This window comes from Nannospalax galili, unplaced genomic scaffold, assembly GCF_000622305.1.
Source record: "Nannospalax galili isolate Female #2095 unplaced genomic scaffold, S.galili_v1.0 scaffold212, whole genome shotgun sequence".
NCBI classification, from domain to species: Eukaryota; Metazoa; Chordata; class Mammalia; order Rodentia; family Spalacidae; genus Nannospalax; species Nannospalax galili.
Window position 1 is genome coordinate 2,801,780 of NW_008333884.1, and position 23,360 is coordinate 2,825,139.

The following is a 23,360-nucleotide window of genomic DNA, read 5'->3' on the forward strand; positions in this document are numbered from 1 at the left end:
AAAACAGCTGCCTATCTTCCCTTGCCTCCCCTTGCCTGACCCAAGCTGCCCCTTTCCTCTGTCTCCAGAGGTTTCATGGGGCAGAATCATACAGCCTCCTCCCCTATGCACCTAGTCATCTCTCTGGGCTCATGTCTGACCCTCTTCTTTAGACTGAGCCCTGGGAGCCTTGGCTTTGACCATCCAGGAAGCTCCTGTCCCAAATTCTCTGCCAGCAGTAGCCTCTGGACAGTTCAGGAACAACAGAGTGTGGTTGTGGTATACTCTATAAACTAGGCCCTACCTGTCCCCTCAGTGCCAACAGCAGCTGCCACATATAGTACCTCTTCTGCCTCTCTCTGATATGATGGCATCTGATATTATCTCTTGCAAACACAGCAATCTAGTGGGGGCTGCCAGAGACAACCCCCTTCCAACCTCTGGCCTGAACACAGCCTCCTGTCCCCCTTTTCTGGACTTGGTCAGGCTCCTGGGGACAGCCCACACAGAGGCCTGAGGGTACCCTATCCTGCTCTGTTGAAGATGAGACCCCAGACTCAGAGCCAATGAGGCCACCTGAGCTGGGAAGTTACTTCAAAAACAGCCACACAGCCTCTAGTTGAGCCTACCAGCCTTCCTTCTTCTGGCCCAGTGTGTGGCCCTCCGGGGTGTTGAGGGACCTGCCAGGTGGAAGGCTATAGAAATGACAGCAGGGACCACATCACAGACTAGAGATTCAAAAGGCAGAGCAGGCATTATTGCCATCTTAGTCTGGCAGGCAGCCCCTGCCATAGCCAGCCCTCCAGGTGCCCCAGGCCTCAGAGATGGGTTTAACAAGAGAAAAGAGAACTCTACCCCAGTGAAAACATCATATCGATAGCCAACAAGTGTAGAAATAAAAGAGCCCTCAGCTGTCCCCTGCTTGGGCTGGGCCACTAGATCCCCCATGATAACTGCTCTTCACTTCACATACTTCCTGGGAAAGAGTGGAAGGCCAGGAGAGGGAGCTGGGTGTGGAAGGCCACCATCACCATGGCCTACAGGGTCTTCAGGTCAAGTCCCAGCAACTCTGGGCCTGGCTCAGATCCCCACTCTTATCCCAGCTACATCTCCAACATCTGTGGATGGGTTGGGGAAGGGAGGGAAGTCTGGCCTCCCAGTCCTGCATCTGCATTCCTCCCTGCTCTGTTCCACCCAGCAGTTGGAATTATTAAACTCTTTACCTACAATAAAGCTGAGACTGCAAAGTATCTGGTCCACTGACTCCCAACCTGGGCCTGGGACCCCAATAGAAGTGATGAGTGGGCGTCCCACCTGGGTCATGGAGAGTTCCCCCAAGCATAGGGAGCCTGGCCTGGGAGCACAGCCACCCCTCCTTCACCCAGTGAGTAGGAAATTTGCAGTTAGCCTGTGAGTCACTTCCTGGGCTATGGCTCTGCGTCTCCCTAGTCCCAGTGGCCCCTCCCAGAAGGGAGTAAACACAATTCCCAGAAGTTCCTGAAGGTCACCTGAGGCCTTTGTGGGTCTCTTCGGGACTGAACACTCCTGAGTTGGCAAAAGAAACTAAAAACAAAGTTAGTGAGGGCTGCCATCTTGTGGAGGGACCATCTATGGCCAAGCAGTCTCTGATCTCGGACGTCAACTCTCAGCACTGGGGTAAATACAGAGAGAAGTGGAGCCCTCTCAACAGGCCTCCCAGACCTTAGAATTTGTTCCAGAGGCCCACGGAACATGGGGAGGGAGGGAATAGCAGATCACAGAGACTTGGGGTCTGAGAGAAAGTCCCAACCAGGAGCTGTGTCTGGAAAGTGGAAAGGGGAGTTGGGAAGAGGGACAAGCCTACCCAAAGGGGACAGTGAGGCTTATTCAGAGTGAGGTATGTCACCTGACTTCAGTAGAATGTAAAAGAGGCCGGTGAGATGGGGGTTGGGGAGGTGGGGTTGGGAACATCTGGGAGGAGATACAGTCTGTTAAGCCCTCTGTGTCCCCACTTCCATTCACACCTCTCTGGTCTCTGCTTAGGGCCTGAAGCCGATGGACCACAATGGACTGGCAGACCCCTATGTCAAGCTACACTTGCTGCCTGGAGCCAGCAAGGTGAGGGACTCAGCCTCAGGCATAGCACTATGACTGTTATATCCCAGGAGGCCCACAGCCACATATCCATTCAGGGCCCTTTGTCAGCACCCCCACCCCCTCACCCCTACCCCCCATCCTCCCAAGGACCTCATGAGTTCTTTATCTACCTGTTAAGTAGGTAAAACACCCCCGAGAAATGGACACATTTTGAACACAATAAGAAGCCATCTTAGCTGAAGGTTAATATATGCAAAAAAGGTCTATATGGTCAAATAAATAGGTTTCTTGACTGCAGGACCTGTCAGAGCCTTTGATGAGCCTCTGCGTGTCTTCATAAAGGGGACGGAGTGGGCAATATTTGCCTGGTTTATTTGACCACAGAACCTTTGTTCCCATGCCAGATGACCACAGACAGATGGAAGAGCAGAGGCAATATCCCTGCTTGGACAAGGCATTTTGTAGGAAAGCATGAATTCTAGACAGAAGGAGTGGGGGCTGAGGTGATTGAGGCAGGTGGTCCTTGCCTTTTTTTTTTTTTTTTTTTTTTTTGTTTTTTTTTTTGAAAAGATTCTTTTTTTGAAACAGGGTCTCCCTGTAGCCCCCAGCTGGTCTGGAACTCACTATGTAGACCAGGCTGGCCTTGAGCTCACAAAAATCCTCGTGCCTCTGCCTAACAGTGTGTGCCACCATGCCCGGCTAGAATGCCCTTGTCTTTAATTAGGCTAACATCTATTAAGTTGCACACTTTAACTTCCCAAAGGGAATGAGTCACATGGCCAACTTCCCTCCCTCCGTCCCTCCTGCAGAATCCCACCACTACCATCACTTCCACCCTGCTGCAGTCACAGGGGCCTGGGATCCTCCTCAGATAAGCTGTCTATGGCTCCCTCAACAAATCCCCACAGCTTAGTGACTTAAACACCTTTACTACTTCCGTGTTCTTCAGTCATATGTCAAACAGGTCACGCACTGGACTAGACTAAAAGTCAAGATGTCAGTAGGACCGTGTTTATTCTGGGTTCAAAGCCCTTGCCCCATGTTTGAAGTAAGTGACATCCTACCAAGCTCCCCACCTGACTCCCTTGGCAACTCCATTGCTGTTTTGTTTGTTTTTGTTTTGAGACAGGGTCTCCCCTTAGACCCTGCTGGGTGTGGAACTTGCTCTGTAGGCTAGGCTGGCCTCGATCTTAGAGAGTTCTATCTGCCTCTGCCTCCCAAGTGCTGGGATAAAAGGCGTCCACTATCACACCTGGCTCTTCCTTTGCTTTAAAGACCCCTGTGATTAACTGGATGTGGTGGCACAGGCCTTTAATCCCAGCGCTCAGAAGCCAGGGGCAGGTGGATCTCTGTGAGTTCAAGGCCAGCCTGGTCTACATAGTAAGTTCCAAGCAAGATAGGGCTACAGGGAGACCCTGTCTCAAAAAGACAAAAAAAAAAAAAAAAAGACCCCTGTGATCACATGGCCCACTTGTGTCTAAGACATGCTGTTTTAAAGTCAGCTAATGAATAATGTTGGTTTCACCCAAAGCCTCAGGTACCCTGTCAAAGGCTCAAATGAGGCCAGCTTTGGGGCCCCTCTTCTGCTGGCCTCATTCTTTAGGCTAATAAGATCACTCTCCTTCTCCAGGCAAATAAGCTCAGAACAAAAACTCTTCGGAACACTCTGAACCCCACGTGGAATGAGACCCTCACTTACTATGGGATCACGGACGAGGACATGATTCGGAAGACCCTGAGGTAGGTGAGGGCCCCGGGCCTGCACCCCACCTGGGGACACCCTACCACTTGCCAATTCCCACTGACTGTGGAAGCCATTCACCCCCAGGATCTCCGTGTGTGATGAGGACAAATTCCGCCACAATGAGTTCATTGGGGAGACACGAGTGCCCCTGAAGAAGCTGAAGCCCAACCACACCAAGACGTTCAGCATCTGCCTGGAGAAGCAGCTGCCAGTGAGTGGAGAAGTCTCCAGCACCCCAGTCATGGCCTGGCCAGGAAGGGCCCCAGGCAGTGGTTTGATGAGCATCTTCTAGGCACCAGACACATTTGCAGGGAGCTGGGAGGGACTCACTGCCTGTGGGTGGCACAGGACAGGGCCCATGTGTACAGCAGAGAGCACAGCAGAGGGGCAAACCCCAGCGGGAACATCACAGAGACGACAGGGGGTGATTTCACCCCAACCCCACAGAGGGTGCTAAGTAAGCCAAGGCAACCTATCTGGAGGTATTGGGAACTAAATTTAGGACCTTATGCGTATAGGCAAGCACTCTTCCACTGACTGAGCCACATCCCCAGCCCTTTTTAAATTTATTTTTATTTCTTTTTTAAAATTTTGTCTGGGCAGCCTGGCATGGTGGCACATGCCTTTAGTCCCAGCACTTGGGAGGCAGAGGCAGGGGGATCTCTGTGAGTTCAAGGCCAGCTTGGTCTACATAACAAGTTCCAGGTCAGCTGGAGCTACAGGGAGATCTTGTCTCAAAAAAGGCCAAAGAAAACAAAAAACAAAAAAATTTTGTCTGGGCATGGTGGTACACCCCTTTAATCCCAGAACTCAAGAGGCAGAGGTAAGTGGATCTCTTTGAGGCCATCCTAGTCCGCATTGCAAGTTCCAGGCCAGCCAGTGCTATGTAGTGAGATCTGGTGGAAAAAAAAAAAACAACTAAAATTTTGTATGTGTGTATATAGTGTGTGTGTGTGTGTGTGTGTGCATGTGTAGTGTATGGAGTATATGTGTATGTATGTGAAGGTCAGAGGTCAACATCAGGTCCATTCCTAAATTGCTCTCCACCTCATTTTTCTGAACCCAGAGCTCATTGATTGGCTAGACTAGCTGGTCAGTGAGCTCAGGGGCTCTGCCTGGCTCTGCCCCTCCCAACAGCACCTATGTACACTTTCACTTAGGTGCTGGAAATCCAAACTCAAGTCCTCAGGTTTGTGAAAGTGCTGTTACCCATTGAGCCATCTCCCCAGCGACCTTTTCAAAATTTTTCTTTGAAACAAGGTTTCGCTAAGTTGCCCTGACTGGCCTTGAACTTGTTCTGTAGCCCAGATTGGCCTTGAAATTTTGAGCCTCCTGCCTCAGCCTCCTCAGCTGAGATTCTAGGCCTGTGCCATCAGGCAGGGAATGGTGACATCTTAAGAGGCTCCCTGTCTCCTGGGCTCAGAATGGCCAAAAGCAGAGGGAGGAGAGAGATGAGGGATGGAGACAGGAAAGAGATGGATTGGAGCCTGTTGGGGACAAAGGCCTGCTGCTAGATAGAATGTACCAGCAGCCTCCACGGCAGAGATCAGTTCCAGGTTTAGGACCTAAGTGCAGGGAGGGCGGAGGGAGCCATTCACTAGGGGCCACCCAGTTGGAATGTATTAGCCTGGAAGTGCCCATGAGATACCCAGAGCAGACAGCGCATAATTCTTTCTTAGAAAGGATAATTGTTTGGAAATGATGTCAGCACAAATTTGCCCCATGGTTGGCTTCAGCAGCTGAGCCCTCCTAGAGTCTTGGTGTCTGTTCTCCAATCACATGCCTGCCTGCCATCACTCTTCGCCTTGTCTGCACCTGATTCAGAAGGGCTGGGGGAGGGCAGGGGTTTAGGGGGCCTCAGTGCCCAGAGCCAAGATACATGTTGAGCCCTCTGCTGCTCAGTGTTCAGGACATGACAGTCTCCCCAGAGCCTAAGCCAAGGAGCTCTAGGAACTCACCCAGAAGCCAATCCTGTATTTGTGGGTGACTTTCTCTGTATTCTCCTGTCATGTCCTCTCCCATTCAGGCGCACATGTGATGGATAGAACCTTTGCAGGTGATCATAGTCACTTGCCACAGGTGACCCAGATTTTCCAAATGGCCTATGCCACTCAGGATGGTGCCACCTTGCTGCTGGGTCCCTGAGTTCTGATTACAGGCATAAATAATCAACCATGTGGGTGTGGGTACATGGACGTGTATGGACTGTGTGTGCACACGTGCACAACGTGTATTAGTGAGTATGTGCACTTGGGTGGATGTAGATGTGTGAGTGAGGGTTATGTAAGTGGAGTGTTATCTGGCTGTTTCTGAACCTCCTAAATTTGCTGTATTGCTCATTGGTCTACTCTGGGACACACAATGACCACAGTAGTGAAGTTTGGGATAACCACTATGGTTGTAAGGACACATTTTAGTGATACATTTTAGATTTTATGGCCTGTATAGTATGTGTTTTCAGTGGTCCTCATGTGAGACAGCCCAAAGCATGATGTCATCTGCTGAAAAGACAGCTAAAAATATCTCTGCTTATATATACCATGTGCAGAGTCCAGAGTGGCTCAATGAACTGCATGCCTGGCCTGCTCCATTGGTCATGGCCACCTACACACTATGTTGAGAAGGATGCCAAGGCTGTTTGAGCTCAGGGTGAATGCTGGGATTAATTAACCATGTCTGCTCTGGGCATAAAATTTGGGGAAAGGTCCGTGGGTCACAGCTGTGACCTCTGTGCAGGCATCCCTCTCACCTGCCTGGACTCTCATCTCCAGGAAGGTTTGGACATGGTCACACAGGGACTCGGGTCAGTCCTAGGCAAATCACAGCTGCAGGCAAACACTGCACCTTTAAGAGAGGAGCTTGGCAGATCCTGAGGGGGACCCTCAGGGGATATGGGGCTCCAGCTGGGCTTACCTGGGTGGCCTTGGAGATGGATGAGGAATGAAGAAGACTCCCTCCAGTCAGGGTATGCGTGGATAGGATGTGGAGGCCTAGGGTTAAGGTCCAACTTTAAGATGGGCCCTGGGACAGCTGAGCTCAGAGGGGGTGGGTAGCATCCCACCTGGTTCCCTATTGCCCTGGGACTGGAGAGATGACTTAAGCCTGTCTTCTAGGCTCTCCTGGCATCCTGCATACATTCATGCTGGGAGTAGGTGGAGCTGAGCAAAAAACGTGAAGGAGGGGACCAGCTTATAGCTGAAGTCCACAGAGAAGGCTGGTTTGGGTATGAAGACAGACAGAGCAGGTGTGAACACGTTTACTACAAAAGAGCCAGGTGGTGAATGCATCAGGCTCTGCAGGCCAGGCCGTCTCTGTCACTGCCACTTGCTTCTACTTCTATAGGCAGAAGCTATAGGTCACAGGAGAGATGGAAACTGAAGAGTCAAGCTGTGTTCCAGAAGCTTTCATAGAGGACTCAGGAGTTGGATCTCTCTCTGTCTCTCTCTTGTGCTCTCGGTCTCAGTCTCTCATCGTGTGTGTGTGTGTGTGTGTGTGTGTGTGTGTGTGTGTGTGTGTGTGTGTGTGTGTCTGTGTGTCTGTGTGTCTGTGTGTCTGTGTAGACAGAACCACAGCCTCACTTGCACTAGGCAAACATTCTACCACTGAGCTGTACCCCAGGCCCCTGGGTTTCATAAATCTTTACATATGTCAAGCTGAGCAGTGGCAAGTAAATTCTAGGGAAGTGAGCAAGTGAGCAGCCTCAGTGGCTGCTTAGCCAAGAGGGTGTAATCAGTTGAGAACAGCAGACTGACCACCCTCTCCTACAGGTGGACAAGACTGAGGACAAGTCCCTGGAGGAGCGAGGCCGCATCCTCATTTCACTCAAGTACAGCTCGCAGAAGCAGGGCCTGCTGGTGGGCATCGTGCGCTGTGCACACTTGGCCGCCATGGATGCTAACGGCTACTCGGACCCCTATGTGAAAATGTGAGTGTGCAGCCAGAACCCAGTATGGCGAGCACTGGGGGCCTTGGGACAGTGGGTCTGTGTCCACAGAGCATTTGCTTACATGCTATTTTTATGACCCTGGGGTTAAGTGCACCCAGTCCATTTCACAGATTGGGACACTGAAGCCTGCAGGAGCAGGTTGACTTCCCAGGGTCCCCCAGATAGAGAACAGTTACCTCCTTTTGGTGAGGGGGGATATGCATTGTCACTTGTGTTCCAAGCTGGCTGTGTAGCAAAGGGTGACCTTGAGCTTCTAATCTCGCCGCCTCTACTTCCTGATCACTGCGATTGCAGGTCTGTGCCACCACACTGTTTTATGCAATGCTAAAAACCAAACCAGCTGAGCTATATCCCCAGCTCCGAGGATAATTCTCTCCTGATGTCACGGACAGGCTTCCCTATGATCCTGGCACCCAGGGTCACAAGCAGGTTAAATGAAGAGGCAGGGCTAGTGCCAGGAGCCAGGAGGCTAGGGGATCTGGCACAGGACCTGTGTCAAATCTTCCCTTTTATGCCCAGCCCAGTGTCCTTCCCTCCCTACCACTGACAGTGGAGCTGAGACAGACACTGGCTAGGGGTTTTGCCAGTGACCTGGGCCCCACAGAAGTGGACCTGACCGGACTAGGCTATGCTCAGAGACCCAGGGAGAGGTGGAGGCAGGTACCATAGAACTCACCCTCAGTGCTTGGGGCTCTTCACAAAAGGATGGGTGTCATCTGAGTTCACAATGGAAACTTTCCTGAGATGGGGCTCGGGAGGGATTCGGCTCAGCAGGAAGATGGAGACACTGGAGCAGAAGAGACAGGAGTTACATTATGGGAACAAAAATGGGCCTAGTCTAAGAGTGCATGGAGGAGGCACAGGTAACCAGGACTCTGGGGGCATCTCCATCCCATACAAGTCAGTATCTATCCTAGCACAAATCTGGGGTGCCATACCCACTGGTCACTGTCATTTTTGTCATGTTTTAAATTGTATGTCAAAAATGGTACCATCTATTCTGGCATTTTAACAAAAGCCTTTAATCCCAGCACTCGGGAGGTAGAGGCAGGAGGATCTCTGTGAGTTCCAGGCCAGTCAGTACTACATAGTGAGACCCTGTCTGAAAAAAAAGGAGAAAAAAAAAAAAAAAAAAAAAAACATGGTGCCACCTGTTGGAGAACAGCTAGAAATCCATTAAAAAGTTAAAGCAGGGTGTGCCTCCCAAATGCCTTTAATCCCAGCACTTGGGAGGCAGAGGCTAGCCTGATCTACATAGTGAATTCCAGACCAGCTAGGGCTTCAGGAAGACCCTGTCTCAAAAAAGAAAGAAAGAGCCAGGCGTGACGGCACACGCCTTTGATCCCAGCACTTAGGAGGCAGAGGCAGGCGGATCTTTGTGAGTTCAAGGCCAGCCTGGTCTACATAGTGAGTTCCAGGACAGCTGGGGCTACAGAGAAGAGACCCTGGGTCAAAAAGACAGGAAAAAAGAAAGAAAGAAAGAAAAGAAAGAGAGAGAGAGAGAAAGGAGGAAGGAAGGAAAGAAAGAAAGAAAGAAAGAAAGAAAGAAAGAAAGAAAGAAAGAAAGAAAGAAAGAAAGAAAGAAAGAAAGAAAGACCACAGCTTGCCCCCTTCTCTGAAAGATGAGGCTTTAAGGAAAGAAAGAAAGAAAGAAAGAAAGAAAGAAAGAAAGAAAGAAAAGAAAAGAAAAAAAAAGGTTAAACACAGGCCAGGGAAATAGCTCAGCAGGTGAAAGTGCGTGCTGCAAAAGCCCAAAGACCTGAATTTGACACCTGGGACCCACGTAAAGGTGGACGGAGAGAGCCGACTCCATAAAGTTGTCCTCTGACCTTCAAGTGCACTGTGTGGCACATGTGTTCCACCCCCATCATACACACACACACACACACACACACACACACACACACACACACGGCAAAGTATTCCAGTGGATTAGAGACCAAGCACAAGAGGAAGCTGCAAAGGTGAGGGCATCAGCTGACTGTAGCTTAGCAGGGACAGCTGGTGAGCTCAGAGAAGTGGACACCTTGTATGCTGATGACTGCACCGTTTTCTTTCCGCTTTGATGCCTAGAAGCCCATGAGCAGGTGGAAAGCTATTGTACAGTGCTGCTCACAACAGGGAGAACCCGGAGTGAAGAGGTGGCTCAGTGGTTAAGAGCACTGACTGTTCTTGCAGAGGACCCAGGTTCAATTCCCAGCATCCACATGATGGCTAACAGCCATCTGAAACTCCAGTTCCAGGAGATCCAACACCCTCTTTTGACCTCTGCAAAGCATTGCATGACACAAGTGCACAAAAAAATAATAAATAAAATATTTTTATGTGTATGAGTGTATTGCCTGCATTTGTATTAGTGCACCTGTGTCATGCAATGCCCTCGGAGAACAGAAGAAGGTGTCAGATCCCCTGGAACTTGAGTTTCAGACGGTTGTTAGCTGCCATGTGGGTGTTGGGATTCAAACCAAGAGCAGCTAGTGCTCTTAACTGCTGAGCCATCTCTCTATACATTAAAAAAAATATTTTTTTTGTCTTTTTTGAGACAGGGTCTCACTGTAGCCCCAGCTGGCCTGGAACTCACTATGTAGACCAGGCCGGTCTTGAACTCACAGAGATCCACCTGCCTCTGCCTCCCGGCTATAAAATATTTTTAAATGCTAACAGGGAGAAGCCTGGCGTGGTGGCGCATGCCTTTAATCCCAGCACCCAGGAGGCAGAGACAGGAGAATCTCTGTGAGTTCAAGGCTGGCCTGGTCTACATAGTGAGTTCCAGGCCAGCTGGGGCTACAGGGAGACCCTGTCTCAAAAAGACAAAAAAAAAAAGAAGAAGAAGAGGAGGAGGAGGAAGAGGAAAGAAAAGAAAAGTCTACTCGAGCCTGGTGTAGTGATGCTCACCTGTAATCTCAGCATTTGAGAAGCAGAGTCAGGAGACTTGTCACAAGTTCAAGGCCAGCCTGGTCTACAAAGCAAACTCCAGGCCATCCAGGGTACACATGAGATCCTATCTCAAAAATAAAGGTGAGGGGTGCTAAAAGATGGTCTGCAATTATGAGCACCTGCTGCTCTTGCAGAGAACCCAGGATGAGTTCCCAGTACCCACATGGTGGCTAACAACCATCTAACTCCAGTTTGGGGATCAAACACCCTCTTCTGGTTTTGGGGGGCACCAGGCACACACATGGTACACATACATACATGCAGGCACTCAGACAAACACATAAAATAAAAACAAATTTTTTAAAACCCCCCCCAAAAAATTGAAAACAAAATACTCCTGAAAAAGTGCTTTCTGCTGAGCACATGCAGATTCTGTTTTCTTGCCGTTGTTCCCTAATCAATACAGGGTGACAGCTTTTTACACACCATATACACTGGGGTAGGTATTTTAAGTCATCTCACAATGACTTAAATTCTGCAGCAGGCTGAGGCAGGTTCCATGCACATGCTAGGTCATGTTATATAAAGACTTGGACATCCGCAGGTATGCCCTGGAGCCCATCCCCCAGGGACACCAAGGGCAGGCTATGTGCTTCTTCAACCTCATAGAGTCTCCCTGAGAGGGGCAGCAGGACTGAAGGCCTGCAGGGTGTCACCTCTATCTGTCATACTAGGTTTCTCTCCAGACAGAAATAAGGTCCTAAACCAAAACAGCATGCACATTTTAAATCGTGTTCAGTGCCAATCTGCTGGGTGAATTCCAACTCCAGATCATGTGCTGGGTGACCTGGAGTGCAGGGTCTCCTTTGGTGCCAACTTCTACAGGCAAGCAAACAGCAGCCTGGCAGGACCCCTCGCCCCCCACACCCCAGCTGTTTCCCGCTCAGGGGCTTTGTAAAAAATTGTTCTATTCTGAATAATGATGAGGAAAATCTGTACACATTCAGTACAGATGAAGGTTTTTTTTCTTGCTTTTTTTCTTTGGGGGGCGTGGGGGAGGTAGGGAGGTTTAAACAGGGTCTCAGTATGTACTTCAGGCTGATCTTGAACTTGTGGCAATCCTCCTGCCTCACGGTCTTCTGAGTATTGGGGTTATAGGTATACACCATCATGCTGAGCTCAGATGGAACATGGATTTTTTTTGCATATTTTCTTTTTTTTAATATTTTATGTGTATGAGTATATTGCCTGCATGTAGGTAAGTGCACCCGTGTCATGCAATGCCTACAGAGAACAGATGAGGCCGTCAGATCCCCTAGAACTGGAGTTACAGACAGTTGTCAGTTGCCATTTGGGTGCTGGGATTTGAACGCGGGTCTTCTGCAAGAACAACCAGTGTTCTTAACCACTGAGCCATCTCTTCAGCCCCTTTTTGCATATTTTCAATCCTTGGTTAATCAAAACCTCAGCTTTAAGCTGCGGGTCATATCTGTAATCCCAGCACTTGGGAAGTGGGGGCAGGAGGATCAGGAACTCAAGGTCATTTTAGCTAATCTAGGAGACTTGCAAATCTGTCTCAAAAACAAAGTTTTCATTTCCAAAGGCAAGGATTTTTTAAATATTTATTTATTTATTTATTCATTTATTTATTTATTTATTGAGAGAGCAGGAGAATGTGTGTGTGTGCGTGTGTGTGTGTGTGTGTGTGTGTGTGTGTGTGCATGTGTGCCGTGCACATGCCACAGTGCATGTGGCGGTCAGACAATTTTCAGGAATTTCCTTCAGGTTCTTTCCTTCTACATGTGTGAGTTTCAGGGGAGCTCAGGTTAATTAAAAGCAGTGGGCCATATGCCCAGCTTAACTTCCAACAAAAATTTTTAAAGCAATAGCACTCAGCTTTGCCAGGGGCTATGTGTCAACCACACAGCCTTTTGAAGGATAATTTGGCAAAATCAAACAAGAAACTTGACCACAACAAACCTCAGGACCTGTCCTTGTACCTTTAGGAATTTAATCATTTCCTGGACAATAGTAAATTGAGGTCCCCAGGGCCACCCATTGAGTTGAACACACTCAGCAGGAACTGTCTGTGCAGGGAGGGTCTGCAGAGCTCAGATGCCTCCCCCATCTCTAGACTGTGTATGACTACCCTGTCACAGAGAAAAGAGAGCCTGGCTTGTAAGCACCACCCTGTATGTACCACCTGGTAGGTTGTGTGACCCTGAGCAAGTTACTCCACCTCTCTGAACCTAGGGTAAAGTCTAAGAAGGTGAGGGCACCAGGTTCTGCCTTCTCCCTAGAGGGATCATCCCCGAAACTGTCAAAAGAGGTCCCCCTCAGGGCTCCAGCAAAGGAGTGATGCTCGCCCAGCTCAAGGAATATACTGAAAAAATCTGAATTTACACTTGACAAGAATGGATTTTATAGTATATGAGTCTGCAATAAATGTTATTTTTAACAAAAACCTCTTGGGGCTGGGAATATAGCTTAGTTTGAAGAGCACTTGCTTTACATGCACGAGCCCTTGTGCTCAGTGTTCAACACTGGGGGGAAGCATTGGTTTTTCTGGTAGGAAGATAGGAGCTGTGTCAAGATCATACTTCTAAGCCAGCCTAGTGACCACCTGCTTTAATCCCAGCACTTGGAAGGCAGAGACAGGCATATCTCTGTGAGTTCCAGGCCAGCAGAGAGACTCTGTCTAAAAAAACAAACCAAAAAAAAAATGTTTTTAATTAAAAAAAAAAATCACACTTCCAGAAATGAGCATTCTCTTCCAGAGATACAAGTGCCCATGGGCAACCACACAGATCCTCACTGTTGCCCACACGTGGGCAGGCTGGAGGGTCCAGGCTTAGAACAGAGGTGCCCAGGGATGCCCCTTCAGGACAGAGCTCCGCGGGCTGCACCATGTTAGCGCCACCCACTGCCCACGTCTCTCCCCAGCCACTGCATGTCTCCAATTGTCATTCCAGATACCTGAAGCCAGATGTGGACAAGAAATCCAAGCATAAGACTGCGGTGAAAAAGAAAACACTGAACCCAGAGTTCAATGAGGTACAGCCAGGGGTCGTCCAGCTTTGTGAGGGGCTCTCCCTTGGGGGGAAGGGGGCACCATGGGAGCTAGAAAATGGTAAGGGAGAGTGGGGAGAGGCTGCGGAGAGCCCCCGCCTGGTGGGTGAGGCTCCATTAAGCCACCCAGTCATGGGGAAACTCATGGGTCTGGGGAGCCCTCCAGAGCAGGTCTCAGTGATGGAGGCAGGGTGGGAAGAGGGAATGTTGAGGGGACATCTGTGACTCAAAATCCTAAACTTAATATACTATGAGATTTTCTTTTTGCCCCCCTTTTTTTTTGGTTCTGAATGTGATCTTTGTAGATAACAATGTTGTGACACAATGTCTAAAGGATGGATACACCTACTTGGGCCCTCTGGCAGGACAGGACATGGGGTCAGGACACAGGACCAGGGGTCCTCCACTGAGCAAGAGGGGAGGAAGAGCAGAGGGCCCTTGGAGACACAGCCAGGGGTTCCCAGGCAGTGGGCAAGGGAACACCAGATACTAGGGGTCTAAAGCAAAACTCACCAGGACAACAGAAGGGAGGAGGATAGGAGCCTCTTGCTGGACAGTAACACTGCAGCAAGAGCTTGTAGCATCTGATAACAGCTTCAGGGACAAAGGGCATGTGGGTTGAGGAAGAGACCCATTAGTCTTCCCTCTGGCAGAAGCTAGTGGAATAGTTAGAAAACACCCGTGCACTGAGCACCCCTCTCTTCTGGCCAGCAGGAGTTCTGTTATGAGATCAAGCATGGGGACCTGGCCAAGAAGACCCTGGAGGTCACTGTCTGGGATTATGACATTGGAAAATCCAATGATTTCATTGGTAAGCAGTACAGGGGAACTCTGCTTAGCCCAAGCCTGCCCTAAGCAGGTATGGGGCTGTGGACCACTCATCTCTAGTGAAAGGGACCTCAGACATTGTTCAGCCTATACCCTTGTGACCAGAGACAGACTGAGAGAGAGAAGGGGGGCTGGGAGGGCCACATATCCTTCTGTAAGGGCGCTGGAAAGATGATGATCAGTGCCTGGGGCTGGACTCAGTGCTACAAGTGACCCAGGTGGCCACAAGTTTCTGGTGGGCATGACAGTGGGCCACTGTGGCCCTTCCTTCCATTTTCTAGTCCTTAGTGCATGCCATGGCACCCTGCCCCATACTGCTCTGGTCCCTGGAAATGGAAGAACAGGACTTTGAGCACTGGGTCAGGCAGGCAGAATGTGTATGGAACCCAGGTGCTTTCCACACCACAGCCTGGTGGGTGGGATGGAGGACTTGGGCACTGGGGTCATTGAATCCCTCCTTGGCTGCCCCTCTGGCCTCTCCTGCAGGTGGAGTGGTTCTGGGAATCAATGCCAAGGGCGAGCGCCTGAAGCACTGGTTTGACTGCCTGAAAAACAAGGACAAGAGGATTGAGCGCTGGCACACGCTCACCAATGAGCTCCCAGGAGCTGTGCTCAGCGACTGACTGTCCTCCCCTGCCATCCACCCCTGCCATCCAGCCCACACATGCCTGGCCCTGGGCTTTCTCAGCTGCCACCAAGGGCTGTGGCCCCCACAGTGGGCAAAATCCAGGACGTCTGCTTGGACATAACTACTGCAGCCCTCACTTGGAGGCCACAGAGCACCCAGCTACTCATAGGGACAGGGAGGCATGGCACTGGGCCTGTTTCAGCCCCCTGGGGCCCAAGAAGGCTGGAGGTGGAGGAAAAAAACCTCAGTGTCAGCACTGTCCAAGGGAAGAGCTGTCCAGGGTGAGGAACTTCCAGAGTCAGTGGTAGGGCACCTGCTCAGTTACAGAAGTGCAAGTATGACAGCCACCAGACACCACAGAGGACTATGGGTAAGCGGAGGACAGGACTCCAGGACTGGTAGAGTATCCATCCTAGCCTGCTTATGCCTGGCACTGACGGGCAGGCAGAGAGAGTCTGTTAGCCAAGATTTCAGCGACAGGGCTCTGCAAGGCCCTGTCTAGTGAGAGAGAAGTGCACAGCGTTACCACAAGGTGGTGAAGGACACCAGGACCAGCCAGCTGCCTGCAGGGGCTATGGGTACTGTTGACTGAGGAGGGCAGGGACAGCAACCTAGAGGAGATGGGGCTCAGCACAGCCTTGAGGCAGCCAGAACTCTAAACAAAGGGCTAGGCAAGTGCAGGCAGTGGGTGGGTCCATGGGGCATGAAGGGACCGGGAGCTACATGGAACTAGGGTTGTCCTGGGGCAGTGTTAAGTTCTTAGAGCTTAATAGGGTGGCAGTGGAGGTGTAAGGGATGTAAGTACCGTGGGAAAACTGAGACTGTATGCTCACACCCAGCTCTCCCGTTTGATCTTTTTCCCATGGGCCTGAAGGATGCATGCTGCCCCTGTTCTTAGCCTGTCTGGTCAGTTGCAAGAGAGAAAAGAGGCCCTCAGGCATGAAAAGAAGCGAACATATCCTGCCTGCCCTGCCTCTCCCTCCTCATTCCCTCAGCTCAGGCTGGTGTTGGGCCCTCATGGCTGCCCAAAGCATCCTGGCCCTACCCATCACATCCTGGCCTTACCCAGGAAGCCATGTTGCTTTCAGGAAAATCTGAGGTTGTCAGCTCTGCCCTCCAGGAGCTGAGAGACGCAGCCAGCTTTCTCTCTAGGAAAGGTATGGTACATCTCAGTCTTAAGATCAAGGCTTGAGGTCCATAAATGTCTCCTGCCTATGAGGGCTTTAGGAACACAGGATAAATGAATGTAGACCCAAGGAGTTGAACCGTCATCTCAGAGCCCTGCAGCATTCACCCTATCCCTGCAAGAAAATGCAAGGAGGCTGTGAGAGAGAAGGTGCCGTGCCCTGCACCTGGCACCCTTCTACAGCTAGACTAGGACCCCAGGCCTGCAGCCATGATTCCAATCCCAGTACTTGCCATTCCCCAGTTGGCAGGAAAAACAGGTCTCTAGCCCTCAGCACCAAGCCACCCTGTTGCTCATGGAGAAGGCTTCTCTCAAGAAAGGCATTGCCTATGTTAAGGAATCATCAGATACTGTCTTAATGACTCTTCACACTGTGAGATGGGTGGCCTGGCCAACACATTTTGCAAAAGGAGCAACCTCAGAGAGGCCAAGTAAACTGCTAAGGCCACACACGGGGAGAGGTAGAGCAAGCAGACCTTTTGATAGTCTAGGGCTGAGGACTCCTAAGTCTCTCTCCTGGGTCATTAGGGCTTGATGAGGTCTTTTGAGATACAAAGCTTTGTAACTCTCTGCCACTTCACCCTTAAGCTGACTTTGAAATCATCTATGCCACTTAGGGCTCCCCAGAAAGGCCCAGCCAAGTCCTGGAATTCAGCCACCCCTCCTCTGCTCCTAGCATGTGGTCAAGGGACTTGGGTGAGGGCAGGTGTCCAAGGTCAGTGTCCAGGCCAGGTCTTCCTGCACCCACTCATCCACCCGTACAGCTAGAAAGAGGAGCCTCCAGGGGCCCAAGGAGGAAGGATGGCCTGTCTTAAAAGCATTTGGAGCTGGGCATGGTGGCGCACACCTTTAATCCCAGCACTCGGGAGGTGGATCTCTGGGAGATCGAGGCCAGCCTGGTCTACATAGCAAGTTCCAGGTCAGTGGGGCTACAGAGAGACAGTGTCTCAAAAAACAACAACAACAAAAACCATTTGGTTGAGCTCTGGATATCTCAAATTTGACCTTTGGAGTGCCTTGTTCAGAGAGGAACCCCGCAGTCTCCTGAAGATATGGAAGTATTTATCAGACACAGGGAAACTTAGGCCCAGTGAGGGAATGCACCCCAACTGGGACAGAAACCTGGACTCTTGATACCCAGCAAAGGGCCTGCTGTTGCCCCAGACTTGGCCCTCAGAAATGGTCCTTGTGGACCTCGGAGACAGAGTGGGAGTCAGGGCTTCTAGTCAACAAGCTCAGGTTCAAGGTGAATGCTCCTGGGACCTTTCTAAGCCTGGGCACTTTATATATCTATCGGAAAAGTGCCTAGTGAAGTTGCAGAATTGACTCTGCCTTTGACCCAAAATGGGCATCTTGCTTCTGGTCTATCAGCCCTACACAGAAGAACTTTGAAGCGTCCCCACCCCCCAAAAAAGGTCATTCCAAAGTTTGGTGTCAGTAACCAGGAGGTCCGCAGACCAGTGGCATCCACCTCGCGTTCGGGTCTCTGCCCCGCCCACTGCTATCACTAGCCAATCCCCTGGACCAGCCCGTCTTCCAACCCTGAGTCGGTAACCTCCTGACGTCTAGTGGCAAGAATGAGGAACTGCACCTCCCCGGCCCGCCGGCCCGCCGAGCCTGGGCTGTGCATGTCCTGCCGCTTCATTCTTTCTCAAACCGAGTGAACCTCCCGATGCATGGACTCGTGCACTGCTTAACACCGTTTTGCTACCATGTCACGGCTGCAGAATACGTCCTCAAACTGCAGCCCCATGACACAATTTTTGTACTTTCGTCTGACCTTCCCGAAGGTGTCCTTTTTAAGTCTTACTTGTTAATATTTATAATGACATATAATTCAAAGTAAATGGAAACATCGTATTGCGATCATATTGGTTTGGGAGACATTTCGGAGGAACAAGTGGACGACATGGGGGGGCAACTGGGATATTTACATTTCATTTACTTGCTTTTTGGTTTGGCTTTGGTTTTGGACCGGTCTCACTACAAACCAGGATGGTATCCTGGGGATCTTGCTTCTCATTTATTCATCAAGAGTCCATTTTAAGCGGTCTCCCACGTCACAAATGGGGAACTACGGCATTGAAATTCAAATGCATGGAACAGGTCAGATGCTTCAGTCTATAAAAGCACTTGCAGGCTGGAGAGATGGCTCAGCAGTTAAGAGTACTGGCTGCTCCTGCAGAGGACCCAAGTTCGTTTCCCAGCACCCACATGTTGGCTACCAACCATCCTCAACTCCAGTTCTAAGGAATCTGATGCCCTCTTCTGACCTCTGCAGGCATTGCACAATAGGGGTGCACTTACACACATGCAGGCAATATACTCATACACATAAAATAATAAGAGGCTGGAGAGATGGCTCAGCAGTTAAGAGCACTGGCTGCTCTTGCAGAGGACCCAGGTTCCCACATGGTGGCTAACAACCATCCATGACTCCAGTTCCAGGGAATCCAACACCTTCTTCTGACATCCACAGGCATTGCACAACAGGAGTGCACTTACACAAATACAGGCAATATACTCACACACACAAAATTTTAAAATAATAAATAAAATATTTTTTTAAAAAATAAGCACTTGTAGCTGGGCGTGGTGGTGCACACCTTTCATCCCAGCACTTGGGAGGCAGAGGCAGGCGGGTCTCTGTGACTTCGAGGGCAGCCTGATCTACATAGTGAGTTCCAGGCCAGCTGGACCTACAGGGAGACCCTATCTCAAATAGACAATGTATAAAGAGGTCAGATTATGACCCACTCCTCGCCCATCTGAGCCTGATGCCCAGAACCCACATAAAAAGAGCAGGATGTACTGGGTGTGGTGGTGCAGGCCTAAAGTCCCAGCCCTCAGGAGGCAGAGGCAGGTAGATCTCTGTGAATGCAAGGCTAGCCAGGACTACATAGTGAGACCCTGTCTCAAAAAAGAATCAAAACTTAAATTTTAAAAAAGCAGGATGTGGTAGCAGACGTCTGTAATTCCAGCAACTCCTAGGACAAGTGGAGACAGGAGAATCGACCAGAAGCTCCTGTGCCAGTTAGCCAGGGGAAAGCACTGCAGAAGCAAGAGGCCCTGCCTCAAGAAGATGGAAGGAGAAAATAGGTTTTCCAAAGCTGTCCTCTGACCTCCTCATGCCTGAGCAAATCCCGCCCCCCCATTCATTCAATCATTTTTTTTTTTTAAATAATAGGGTTTCAGATCCACACCTCCCAAGATTTCACAGCCAGGACCAATATCAGCTACCAGAAGCACAACAACTAACACTGACATCAGGAAAATTTACCCTCTCTCTGTATGCAGCGTGCCAGCTGGCTGTCCTTGGACATGATGGTGACACGTTTGGCGTGGATGGCAGCTTGGTGTCCTTGAACAGCCCCACCAGGTAGGCCTCACAAGCCTCCTGCAGCGCCATCACCGCTGAGCTCTGGAAGCGCAGGTCTGTCTTGAAGTCCTGCACCAGGCGCTGGAACAGCAGCTTGCGGATCAGCAGCTCGGTGGACTTTTGGTAACTGTGGATCTCGCGCAGCCGCCACGGTGCCTGGCGGGTAGCGGTGCGGTTTCTTCACGCCGCTGGTGGCCGGCACGCTCTTGCGGGAGGCCTTGGTGGCCAGCTGCTTGAGCCGAAGCCTTGTCGCTGGTGGACTTGCGGGCCGTCTGCTTAGTACGAGCCACTATGACACAGATAACAGTTCAGTGAGCCTCTTTTTTTTTTTTTTTTTTTTTTTTTCTCGTCTTTTTGAGACAGGGTCTCCATGTAGCCCCATCTATCCTTGAACTCACTATGTAGACTAGGCTGGCCTCACAGAGATCCGCCTGCCTCTACCTCCGGAGTGCTGGGATTAAAGGCGTGCGCCACCACGCCCGGCTTTTTTTGCTTATTATTGTGATAAAATATACTACACATAAAATTTACCCTTTAAACCATTTTTATTATTTTAAACATTCCATTGAAATTTAACAATACAGTAAATTCCTCAATCAGATCTCATTAACAGAATACACACTTGTATCCAGAATCTGGATTAAGAACCAAATATTCCAACATTCCAGGAAAGAAAAGCAACTTGTTGGAAAGTAGAGAACATGTCTGTGAGAGAAACCTAGATACAGTCGCTAAAATGGTGGTGGGAAAGGAACTCTTTCCCAGTGTTTATATGTGTACTCTCTATAACACACCAATTTCATGAACAGAACAGAAGAGCTTCATGGGAATATTTGTGTCATTATTACTGTCAAAAAGCTTTTGTGGTAGTATTAATGTGGGGACATATCAGATTAAGGCTAGTCAAACAGGTTTATCAACTAAGGAGATTTTCACAGTTCAGACTCTAAGTCCTAATGCCTAAAATATTCTCATCAGGAGAGGAATGAAAAAAATAAAACTTGCCTGTTCTAAATATATATTTTTAATATAGTATATGGCAAAAAAACAACAAAATGTATCATTTTAGCCCTTTTTAAGAGGACAATTCAGGAGCATTAACATTCATAATATTAAATAAACATCACCATTATCTATGTCTATAACTTGCTCGTTCCAAACAGAAACTGTATCCATTAAATAAACTCCCTTGGGAAGGGATTCCTGAACACTCACCCCTGACTAAGGAGCTAGGAACAGCTGATGGCTTCTGGGAGAGACACAAATTGGAGTTGATGGATTATTTAAAAAGAGGACATGAGGGGCTGGAGAGATGGCTCAGAGGTTAAGAGCACTGACTGCTCTTGCAGAGGACAAGGATTCGATTCCCAGCACCCACATGGCGGCTAGGAATCATCCTTAACTCCAGTTCCAGGGGAATCTGACCTCCATAGCATTGCACAACACAGGTGCACTCACATACATGCAGGCAATATACTCATACACATAAAATAAAAATAATAAAATATTTTTTTAAAAAAGGACATGAAATTGGAGTAGAAGAGGTAGAGTGGAACTGGGAGGAGTTAAGGGGAGTATTTTGGGGTGAATAAAATCAAAACGCATGAAATTTGTATACAATTCTCAAAGAATTAATAAAATATTTATTTAAAAGAAACACTAATAAGCTCCCAATCTTCCCCTCCTCCTAGTCCCTAATAACCACTAGTCTCCTTTCTGTGTCAAAGAACTTGCTGATTCTAGGTAGCTCATGGAAATAGAATCCTGCAGAATGACTTCTGTGTTAGGTTTGTTTCACTTAGTGCAAGCTTGTCAAGGTTCATCCATGGTGCAGCATACATCAGTAGTTTATCCCTTTTAAGACTGATAATATCCCACTGCATGTGTATAACATGTTGATTTATCTAGTCAGCACTAATGCCAAGTACCTGGGAAAATCAGGCAAGCCTCCACAGATGGTGACAAGCTAAGGACCAGAGGAAGTAAGGGAGGGAACAGTTGGGATACCAGGGGCATGTTAGGGGCAGAGGGATCAACCAGGAGCCCCTGGGAGCAGAGGCAGGCTTGGTATGGCTGGGGAACAGCAAGGAGCCCAGTGTGACCAAGCAGGTTGGGCAAGGGCTGAGGGCAGAGGGTCAAGCCAGGTTACATGGGACTTTATAAAACTGGCCCTTCGGGGGTTGGAGAGATGGCTCAGCGGTTAAGAACACTGACTGTTCTTGCAGAGGACCTGGGTTTGAATCTCAGCACCCACAGGGCAGCTAACAACTGTCCATAACTCCAGTTCCAGGGAATCCAATGGCATCTTCTGTCCTCTGTAGGCACTGCACGACACAAGTGCACTTACATGCAGGCAATACACACATACACATAAAATAAAAAATAAGAAGCCAGGTGTGGTGGCGCACACCTTTAGTCCCAGCACTTGGGAGGCAGAGGCAGGGAATCTCTGTGAGTTCAAGGCTAGCCTGGGTTACATACTGAGTTCCAGGCTAGCTGGGGCTACAGAGAGACCCTGTCTCAAAAAGACCAAAAATAATAATAAATAAACATTTTTAAAACCTGGCCTTCAGCCAAACTTGGTGGTTCCTGCCTGTAATCCCAGCACTTAGAAGGCTGAAGCAGCAGGATTTCTTTGAGTTTGAGATTAGTCTGGGCTACAGACTGAAACCCTGTTTCTAATAACAATAATTATAAAGACTAGCCTTCAGTCAGCTTGAGATAGGAGCTGTCTGTCATCTGGGGCCAATAATTGGGCCCAGTGGGAAGTTCCCTCTGTTGGGAACATGCCAGAAGGGTCGACATCCCAGTTGTGGCAGCTGGGTCCAGGCTAACACCACTGCTCTACAGTGGAAGTTTTGGCTGGCAACTTCCCTTGGCAGCCACCAGTGTGCAGTCTGATTTTCCAGACCTTCAGCCCACTGTCTGCATGACCTGTCAGCCTTCCAGCACCTTCCCTTCCTGCTTACAGTTTATGACCAGAAGTCTAGCCACTGCTCTGATGCAATATGGACAGCCAGTTCTCAACCCCAGTGTCATTGCTTCATGAGGCCTGACAACTGTTACGTTCTCCTTGTTACCCTGCTTCCTCTCCTTCGTGGCACTGGTCACCACAACCATCACACAATCACCAGCACAATCACACAGCACCTGCTTCTTCCTGCTTCTCCTCTGCCTTCATGACTCCAGGGTCTAACCAGGGCTTACACACAGTAGGCCTCAATATTTCCTGAACAAATGGATAGTCTGCTAAGGCTGACACAGATTATATTTGAAAGGAGTTGAGCCCATGTGTGATGTCTAGGACATCTATTCTAATCATGTTGGGAACCACAAGCAAGAAAGGCAAAAAAATGGAAAGAGGAAGAGAAAGGTCAAATGGAAGTGTGGGGCTCTGAGGAGGAAGCAAGATGAGGCAAGATTAGGTGAGAAAGAGCCTGGACATCGGGCAGGCAACCCAGAAGGTGACACTTAAGCAGGGCCTGGCAGAGTACCTGGTCCCTAAGCAGTGAACAAAATGGGCCTAGAAACAACCACAGCAGGAACAGCACGTCTCCACACATCCACAGTCAGCAGCAGTAGGGATAGCAAAGACAGTCAAGTGGAGCAAGGGCTGTTGTCATAACCCCGGTCACTACAGTTTGTGGG

At 49.5% G+C, this 23,360-nt stretch overlaps 1 protein-coding gene and 1 pseudogene across 2 annotated transcripts in view; one reads left to right on the forward strand and one right to left on the reverse strand.

Annotated features, from left to right (window-relative positions):
* Window positions 1–19,652, forward strand: part of Doc2b (double C2 domain beta) — a 33,631-nt gene extending 13,979 nt beyond the window's left edge. Inside the window, exons 3-9 of one of the 2 annotated variants that reach the window (XM_029561440.1) lie at window positions 2,002–2,076; window positions 3,686–3,795; window positions 3,884–4,010; window positions 7,567–7,724; window positions 13,595–13,676; window positions 14,406–14,502; window positions 19,521–19,652. In XM_029561440.1, coding sequence (XP_029417300.1) covers window positions 2,002–2,076; window positions 3,686–3,795; window positions 3,884–4,010; window positions 7,567–7,724; window positions 13,595–13,676; window positions 14,406–14,502; window positions 19,521–19,591 — 720 coding nt within the window. In that variant the 3' untranslated portion in view covers window positions 19,592–19,652. Of the gene's footprint in view, window positions 1–2,001; window positions 2,077–3,685; window positions 3,796–3,883; window positions 4,011–7,566; window positions 7,725–13,594; window positions 13,677–14,405; window positions 14,503–15,005; window positions 18,203–19,520 lie in introns of those variants that run through there. The other variant, XM_008828760.3, reaches the window with a different exon arrangement.
* LOC103730554 lies at window positions 19,600–22,832 on the reverse strand (annotated as a pseudogene).
* Window positions 22,833–23,360: the final 528 nt, after the last annotated feature.